Here is a 9,559-nt window from a genome sequence, read left to right on the forward strand (position 1 = left end):
GTCAGGTCGGCAGTCTTACCCATGATTGCGGTTTTGAGTAATGAACATGGCTGGGAGTTTTTAAAAGCCTCAGGAATCTTTTGCAGGTGTTTAGAGTTACGTCATTGATTCAGATGGTTAGGTTAATAGCTTGTTTAGAGAACCTTTTCATGATATGCTAATTTTTTGGGACAGGCATTTTGAGTTTTCATGAGTTGTATGCCATAATCATAAGTATTAAAACAATTAAAGGCCTGAAATATTTCAGTTGGTGTGCAAAGAATCTGAAATATATGAAAGTTTCATTTTTATCATTACATTATGGAAAATAATGACCTTTATCACAATATGCTAATTTTTGAGAAGGACCTGTAGAAGGGCATTAAGTGCATAACAGATTATAAAGGAAGGAGCGAACAATGCCCCAAAGACCCATCTCTGCCTGATGCCCTCAACAAGTTATATGCACGCTTTGAAGACCCGAACAGACCACCCAGCACCAGACTCACCTCACCACCGGATGAAGAGCATCTCAGCGTGACCTCAGCAGAAGTAAGGAGTACTTTCAGGAGGATTAATCCACACAAGGCAACCGGCCTAGCCAACATCTCCGGAAAAGTGTTGAAAGAATGTGCCGATCAGCTCTGCGAGGTGCTGGCATAAATCTTTAACACCTCACTTACCCTGGAGACAGTTCCCACTTGCCTGAAGACTGCCACCATCATCCCAGTCCCAAAAAGCTCTACAGTGACTGGTCTGAATGACTATCGGCCAGTGGCCCTCACCCCAATAGTCGCTAAATGCTTCGAAAAATTGGTCATGACCCAAATCAAAACAACCATCAACATCAACGAGGACCCTCATCAGTATGCATATCGCGAAAATCGATCAAGAGAGGATGCCATCTCTTCTGTGGTCCAAACTGCGCTCAACCACCTGGAGCAGAAAGACTCTTACATCCGTATGCTCTTTGTGGACTTCACATCTGCCTTAAACACCATGATCCCCCAAACCCTGATGGACAAACTATTCACACTAGGACTAAGCCCCTCCATCTGCAACTGGGTACTGGACTTCTTAACAAACAGACCACAGTTAGTGAGGATCCACAACTTCTCCTTCTCCACCATAACCCTCAGCGCTGGCTCTCCTCAAGGATGTGTGTTGAGCCCTCTCCTATTTACTCTGCTCACATATGCTTGTGCACCTACCCATCCAGGCTGTCATATTGTAAAGTTTGCAGATGATACAGCGGTTGTGGGATGCATCACAAACAATGATGATCCCAGCTACAGGCAAGAGATGGAACACCTGGAGAGCTGGTGCAAAGAGAATAACCTTCACATCAATGTGAAGAAGACAAAGGAGATGATTGTGGACTTCAGAAGGAACAAACACACCTATATCCTGTATCATGAATGTCCCCACTCACCCAGCACACACACTTTTTGCCCTGCTCCCCTCAGGAAAGAGGTTGAGGAGCATTAAGTGTAAAACCACTAGACTGTGGAACAGCTTCTACCCTGAGGCTGTTAGACTCATGAATATCTAACCAGGAGAATCACTGTGAAAAATCACAGCATGTTGCTGCTGATCTGTTTCAATGTTGATGTGTTCATTCGTGCTCATCTGCTCACACAGACTCATGTTCGTGCTGATGTTCAACGTTATCTTTTTATGCTATTAGTACGTAGTGTATTTTTAGCTGATGTTTATCTTAGTTCATAACTTAGATGTTATTACTATTTTTCTTATACATTTTATTGTTGGATGTAAGTGGGACCCTGTGTACATAATTTCGCTCCACCACATGTACCACATGTGGTGCGAATGACAATAAAGAATCTCTGACTCTGATTACCATACCATACCAATTTATTTATAGAGCACTTAAAACAGCAACAAGGCCAACCAAAATGCTGTACAAAAGAAAAAAAACATGCACAGCGGACAGGAAAACATAAAATAGAAATACAGATACAAATAGCAGCAGAAGCTAACTAAAATGGCCAACAGAGTAGAGAACAGACCAGACCAAAACAAATCACAACGTGTTAAAGGCAAGAGAATAGAAGTGGGTCTTCAAGCGAGACTTAAAGACCGAGAGTGTGGGAGCCTGCCGGACACTCAGTGGCAACTCATTCCACAGTCGTGGACCTGCAACAGAGAAAGCCCTGTCACCTCTGAGCTTACGACGGGTTTCTGGGACTGAGAGAAGCATCTGGTCTGCTGACCTCAGAGAGCACGGTGGGACATATGGCTGCAGAAGATCAGTGAGATAGGATGGGGCGGAACTGTTCAGTGATTTAAAAACATACATGAGACTTTTGAATTGGATCCGAAGGTGAATGGGTAGCCAGTGCAGGGAGGCCAAAACTGGCGTGATGTGCTCTCTATAGCCTGTACCAGTTAAAAATCGGGCTGCAGCATTTTGGACCAGTTGTAGACGAGCAATGGAGGACTGACTGATTCCAAACAGAAGTGAATTGCAGTAATCAAGCCTAGATGTTATGAAGGCGTGGATCACTGTCTCAATGTTCTTTTTGAAGAGTATAGGCTTCAGCTTAGACAGCCGTCTCAACTGAAAAAAACAGGATTTGACCATCATGTTTACGTGACTGTTAAGTTTTAAGGACGGGTCCATTATCACCCCCAGATTAGTGACCTTTTGTTTCTCTAGCGGGGCTAGAGAGAAAAGGTCAATGTCATGGTTCATGAGTGAGCCACTGGGATGGAACAGCATGACTTCAGACTTCTTCTCATTGAAGCTTAAGAAGTTTAAAGCCATCCAGTCCCGGATGTCAGCCAGGCAGTCAAGAAGAGGCTGAATAGAGCGTGTGCCTCTGTGCCTCAGGGGGAAGTAAATTTGGCAATCATCGGCATAGAAATGAAAGGGTATGTCGTGTTTGTGGAAGATAGCACCTAGTGGCAGCAGGTATAAAGAAAAGAGAAGGGGACCGAGGATGGACCCCTGCGGTACCCCCCACTGGAGCGCTGTTGATGCCGAACTAAAATCTTTGATATTGACACAGAAGGTTCTGTCAGAGAGGTAGGACCCAAACCATTTAAGGGCTGGCCCTGTGATGCCCACCCACTGCTCCAGTCTAGAAATGAGGATGTTGTGGTCGATGGTGTCAAAAGCAGATGTAAGGTCCAATAGGACAAGCAGCACAGAATCACCTGCGTCTGTGGATATGAAAATGTCATTAAAAACCTTCAGTAGAGCAGTTTCAGTGCTATGGAGAGATTTGAAGCCAGATTGGAATAACTCTAGGATAGCGTGATCCCCCAAAAACTGTTTCAACTGAGACTCCACAATTTTTTCCAGTAGTTTAGAGGTGAATGGGAGTCTGGAGACAGGCCGGAAGTTGGACATGACTGAGGGGTCAAGGTTAGGTTTTTTCAGGAGGGGCTGGACAGCAGCATGTTTAAAAGTTTTTGGCACCACACCTGAGGATAAACTGCTATTCAGAATAGCGAGAATAAAAGGACCCAGGGTAGGAAAAACTTCCTTTAGTAGTCGAGGGGGGACCACATGATTAGACCAAACTGAAAACCCACAATGGTAATAGTATACCTGTAACCAGCCTTACTTGTGCACAGCATTTCTAGAGTTTTTTTCCAGCGTTTTCTCAAGTTTTGTCAACTGTGGCTTCTTTTTTTTTCTATTCAACCTTTATTTATACAAATAAATCACACTGAGCCTCATGGACTCATTTACAAGAGAGACCTGTTTAGACAGACAAAAACTAATGAACGTGACACATGAATAAGATTTGGAGGGGAGGTGGGGTGGTGGTGGTGGTGGTGGTGGTGGTGGGGGGTCCTAACAGACTCTCACTCCTTGGCTGAGGAGAGATAGCCTGAAATAAAAAAAAACACCCCACACATAGGCACACAGTGACGCAGACATTCCGCAGGGGAGGGGAGATGACAAGGGTGGTGAGTGTGTCCAAGGACATTCCAGAAGCTCTGTAGGATTTCTAATAAGAATAGTTTAATCAGTCAACTCCCTCTAATGAGATCCATAAACATGCTCGAGGGGTGCCGAGGTCGACCAAGGGCAACGCCAGAGCAAATCCAAGAGTCCTGAAATGATAACACAATGTTTTGTCTGCCGGGTCCCTCTGATTTGTTCGCAGAATTCCTCAGTGGGAAATGCTAAAGGACCTCCTAGAGACATTAAATAGTGTGTTGTAGAAAAGGTACAAACAAAGAAAATTGGCTTTATCGAGATTGAGCCAAATGAGACAAGCAAAGCTAAATGTGTTGAGTCAGACTCTTTCTTGGCAATCACTCACTTCAGCACTGTGAATTATTTAATTCACGATGTTGGCTAAGTAATTGTTGTAGAGTGCTTTCACACCAGTACGTTATTTTTGAGAAAGTTGTTTTAAATATAAAATGGGCCTTCGTTTAGCTAGCCATTAGCCTAGCTTGGATAAAAACGTTTGCCCTTTTCTCCATGTGATCATCATAGCTGATAAATTATTTACCATTGATATCTATTAGACAGAAACATCCCTTCAGAACTAAGCAGAATATTCATTTACCGGTAAGTCAGTATCTCTCTAGACTGTGATTGTTGGTGATTAGTTTGCGAACGAGATCCGCAAATAAGTTTCCAAAGTCTCTTAAAAGTTAGTGGAGGATTTTAATTTCCCTCAGTCTTGTTTCCTGTAATTTTAATATTAAAATAAAATCCTGTACAGTTGCAGCCCTGTGACAGTTGGTGTTGTTTCTGTCAGGTGCCACAAAAGGAGCAGTGGACATGCTGACTAAAGTAATGGCTCTGGAGCTGGGACCTTACCAGGTACTTCTTTTCTCAAGCTTCAGTTTATTAATGACTTAAGAGTCATTGCCAGTCTGGCAAGTTTCACTAAAATACTGTACAACACAAAAGGTGAGTAGACCTCTTCAGTGTTTCATGGATGACCACGTCAAAAACTTTGGAGTGACTGACTGGGCCCAAGTGACGTTAATCAGAATGTTCATGCCACATCTCATCTCAGCAATACACATGCCAGTAGAGGTTGACTGATATGAGTATTTAAACATTTTTATGTTTTACCTACACACACACACACACACACACACATATATATATATGTATATATATTATATATATATATGTATGTGTGTATGTATGTGTGTATGTATGTATGTATGTGTGTGTGTTTGTGTGTGTGTGTGTGTGTGTGTGTATTTTCCCATACAATGATGACAACACTTAGCACTTTTTTATATTGAACTGAATATATAACATCATTAGAAGAACTTGCACACTTTAAAAGAATATATAGGAGAGCATTCTATTTGTATTTTTTAATTGGGCCACAGTGAGCTGGCTGTATCAGCTGCACAGGCATGGCTGATTGTTGATTTCTCAGTTGTGGTTGATTTCAGATGATTACAATTGGTCATCTTAAATCAGTTTTTCTCTACTTGCCAACTCTGCTCAGTGACTACCCTCACTGCTGGCTTGAAGCCTTCCTGTGGTGGATCACCTGCATTACTCATTAATACAAGAGAAATGCTACAAAACTGCTGCCTAATCTGCCTCAGGCTGTATGAGAAATGCTACAGCTAATTGCTGCGGCATATTTGAATTTAAACAAATACAGAATTTGATATAAAGAACTGTATAATGTGAAATTAAAGGCAATATTAAGTTTATAAAAGTGCTCACATGAACTGCTGGGAAACTTTGGGAAGAATGGCAGCATTACACTTTGGTCTTGGTCCTGTTTGGTCTACCTGCCAGATTGTCAATAAGGTCAGAAATAAAAGTTAGAGCTATTTACAACAGGGAAAATATAAATTCTTCATTGCTGCTTTACAGAACCCCATTTCAAAAGATTTGAACTTTCCCTTTAAGACCCTGTAGCTGGAAAATGAACTAAAACAAAGAAAAGAAATAACTTGTTTCTGTTATGATATAATCCAATAAGTTATTGTAATAAATCCATCACAGCTGCAACTATGCTAATTTTTATCTTTGATAATTAAAAAATATATTTTCTTACTTTCTCCTCAATGGTTCTTACAGCTCGTGATGTAATGAAGGAGCAGGTGTTTGGTATTACAAAAAGGTTTGATCTTAACAGCACACTTTCTTTGTTGTAGCTGTCTCAGATGAAGTGCTTGTGCTGTGTTACCAGATCCGTGTGAATGCTGTGAACCCTACAGTGGTCATGACACAGATGGGTCGTCTGGGCTGGAGTGACCCAGAGAAAGCCAAAACCATGATGTCCCGTATCCCCCTTGGACGCTTTGCAGGTCAGACACTACATCTGGTCTGTCTTTAAGGCATTCTCTCTGTGGACCATGCTTATCTTCACAAACACTAAACATGCTTTGTGCAAAATTAATATGAATTTTGGTTTGTTTTGTACTCATAATTCACCATCCGAAAACTGAAAACTGTATTCACAGTCAAAATGAAATACTTTTATTTTGCTGGTTGATGACATCATATGTTTATAATTATAATTATATATCTTTGGCATCATCGTGTTGATTTAATTTCAAAGTTCTATAAAGATGTATTTTCTTCTGGTGTAATCACCAAATAATTCAGTTCAATTCAGTTTATTTATATAACACCAAATCCCAACAGACGTTGTCTCAGGGCACTGAACAAAAATATTTACATGCATTAAAAAACCAATTAGTAAAAGTTCTCTATCTAAGGAAGAGGCAGATTGAGTTGAATCTTCACTTCATCACAGTCTCCCATCCTGAGCGAGCACAAAGGAGACAGTGGAGAGGAAGAACTCCCTTCTGAAAGGAAGGAACCTCCAGCAGAACCAGGCTCAGGATGAGGGGTGGAGTTTGAGAGGAACAGGAAGGAGAAACAAACACAGAATGGCAGGTGCAGGTGTACTTTCTATAGAAGGAAAGACAAAAAAAACAAAACGTTAAGATAGAAATAATTACAAATACACACAGGTTGAGCAGAGTACGTAAAGACAGCAGCAGAGTGAAAAGTGTGGTCAGTTTGTCCTCCAGCAGTCTATAAGCCTATAGCAGAAAAACTAAGGGACAGCTCAGGAAACCCAAGCCGACCCTAACTATAGGATTTAGCAAAAAGGAAAGTCTTAAGTCTAGTTTTAAAACTGGACAATGTGTCAGCCTCACGGACAGAGATTGGAAGTTGGTTCCACAAGAGAGGAGCCTGAGAACTGAAAGATCTTCCTCTCATTCTGCTTTTGGAAACTCTAGGAACCACAAGTAAACCTGCAGCCTGAGAGTGAAGTGCTCTGTTAGTAAATATGAAACAAAAAGATCTCAAATATAGGATGGAGCTAGGTTGTTGAGAGCTTTGTAGGTTAGAAGTAAGATTTTGAATTCTATTCTGGATTTGACAGGGAGCCAATGGAGAGAAACTAAAACTGGAGAGATAGATATGATCTCTCCCAGTAACTCCAGTTAAGACTCTGGCAGCAGCATTTTGGATCAACTGAAGACGTTTTAAAGAAGTATTTGGACACCCAGATAATAAACCGTTGCAATAGTCCAGTCTAGACGTAACAAATACATGAATGGACTGTACTTACACAGCTCCTTTCTATCTTATCAAGATACTCAAAGCTCTTTACAACAATCTGTGCCTCATTTACCCATTCATACAGCTCTATACTAGATCTACAAAGCTAATTAAACAAATCATTCTAAAGAGACTAATCAGAGCTTTATCACATTCATACACCGATGGGACACACATCAGAGGCGATGAGGGGTTCAGTGTCTTGCCCATGGACACTTTGACATGTGACTGCTGGTGGATTCGAACCCCCAACTCTTGCATTGGAGGACGACTGCTCTAACCACTCAGCCACAGCCGCCCAGATGAACCAGTGACCACAACTGTGGTTAACTTTGGGGCGTGAATAAAAGCCTGAATGAAAGGTGACACTTGCAGCAGCTTTTTGTGAGCTGAACTCACAGACAAATCACTTTCTCTTCCCTCCCTTCTGAGAGTCGTTCAGAGTTCTGGTCTCCACCCACAGGGGAACACTGTTTCATCAAAATTATTTTTTTCTGTATGAATACCACTGTTTCTAGAAATGCTTGCTAAAACAAAGAAAACCCAAACTCTGCAGTAACTATGCCAGGCCTGTATGACCTCTGACCCTAAACCAAACCCAACCCTGACCCAAACCTAACCCCCTGACCTTTAACTGTAAACCAAACCCTGACCCTAACCCCACCCTTTGACCCTAAACTTAACTCCAACAGCCAAGCCTAACCCAGACCTCTGACCCTAAGCCTAACCCTGTTTGACTGCCAACACTGACCATAAAAGCCCTGACCTTGACCTTTGACACTGGACTCGGACCCTGACATGAACCCTTGGCCCATCGCCTTATATAATACTCTCCTTCCTCGAAGCACTCGGTGGAGTGAGGTCATAGCTAGAGGCCTGAGTGAGGTGATGGGGTCGTGCGTGTGGAGCAGTGATGGACTGTGCATGAATTCTGTCACCTTCATACAGGCTTCTGTTGTGACTTGGCACTATATAAATAAATTGAATTGAATATGAGGTGCTGTAACGCTACAACAAAAATACACCAGACACATGAAGAAAAGACACTTCACGTGAAATTTTAAAACAAATGTTCACAGCTATATTTCTCACAGTCACAGATTTTTTATTTTATTGCATGTTTTGCTGGTGAATGAGTTTTTTATCCACATATTAAATTTCAGTCTAGTTTAGTAGACAGTAGTCTACTCGTGTTTCTCATGTGCATGATACAATAACCATAAACATAATTTCCCCTTTAGTGTATGTATATTCAACAATGGTGAAACCACAAAGTGCTTTATAGAATACAAGACATAAAAACACAAAATATAAAACAGAAAGAAAAATAAAACAACATGTTGTTTTATCTTTTTATGTCATACGTATGTATACGTATGACATAAGACAGAATAAAACTAATTAAAGGCCGGTCTCAACAAATGTGACTTCAGCTGCTTTTTAAGTTTTAAGAGAATCAAGGCAGCACAAAGTAAAAAGTAGTTTATTTATAAAGCGCTTATCACAGACATAAACTCGCAAAGTGGTGTACAATAAAAATCAGCGCTAAAATATACAGAGAATAAAAACAAGCATAAGAACTACAAGAAGCACAATAAAATCATGAGAGAACAAAAGTGTTTTCAGTTGTTTTTTAAAAACCTCAACAGAGTCAGCAGAACGAAGCTGCAGGTCAAACTGTTCCACAGCCTGGGGGCCACTGGCTGAAAGACCCCGTCTCCCCAGCCTGGGGGCCACTGGCTGAAAGGCCCCGTCTCCACAGCCTGGGGGCCACTGGCTGAAAGGCCCCGTCTCCACAGCCTGGGGGCCACTAACTGAAAGACCCCGTCTCCACAGCCTGGGGGCCACTGGCTGAAAGGCCCCGTCTCCACAGACTGGGGGCCACTGGCTGAAAGGCCCCGTCTCCAAATCCTGGGGGCCACTGGCTGAAAGGCCCCGTCTCCAAATCCTGGGGGCCACTGGCTGAAAGGCCCCGTCTCCACATCCTGGGGGCCACTGGCTGAAAGGCCCCGTCTCCACAGCCTGGGGGCC

At 42.1% G+C, this 9,559-nt stretch overlaps 1 protein-coding gene across 3 annotated transcripts in view; it reads left to right on the forward strand.

The window, feature by feature from the left end:
* Positions 1 to 9,559, forward strand: part of dcxr (dicarbonyl/L-xylulose reductase) — a 53,127-nt gene that overhangs the window by 38,232 nt on the left and 5,336 nt on the right. For all 3 annotated transcript variants that reach the window (XM_037690689.1, XM_037690687.1, XM_037690688.1), the window contains exons 7-8: positions 4,728 to 4,792; positions 6,141 to 6,258. In XM_037690689.1, coding sequence (XP_037546617.1) covers positions 4,728 to 4,792; positions 6,141 to 6,258 — 183 coding nt within the window. The remainder of the gene's footprint in view (positions 1 to 4,727; positions 4,793 to 6,140; positions 6,259 to 9,559) is intronic.

This window comes from Nematolebias whitei, chromosome 17, assembly GCF_014905685.2.
Source record: "Nematolebias whitei isolate Nwh7 chromosome 17, NemWhi1, whole genome shotgun sequence".
In the NCBI taxonomy this organism is placed as follows: domain Eukaryota; kingdom Metazoa; phylum Chordata; class Actinopteri; order Cyprinodontiformes; family Rivulidae; genus Nematolebias; species Nematolebias whitei.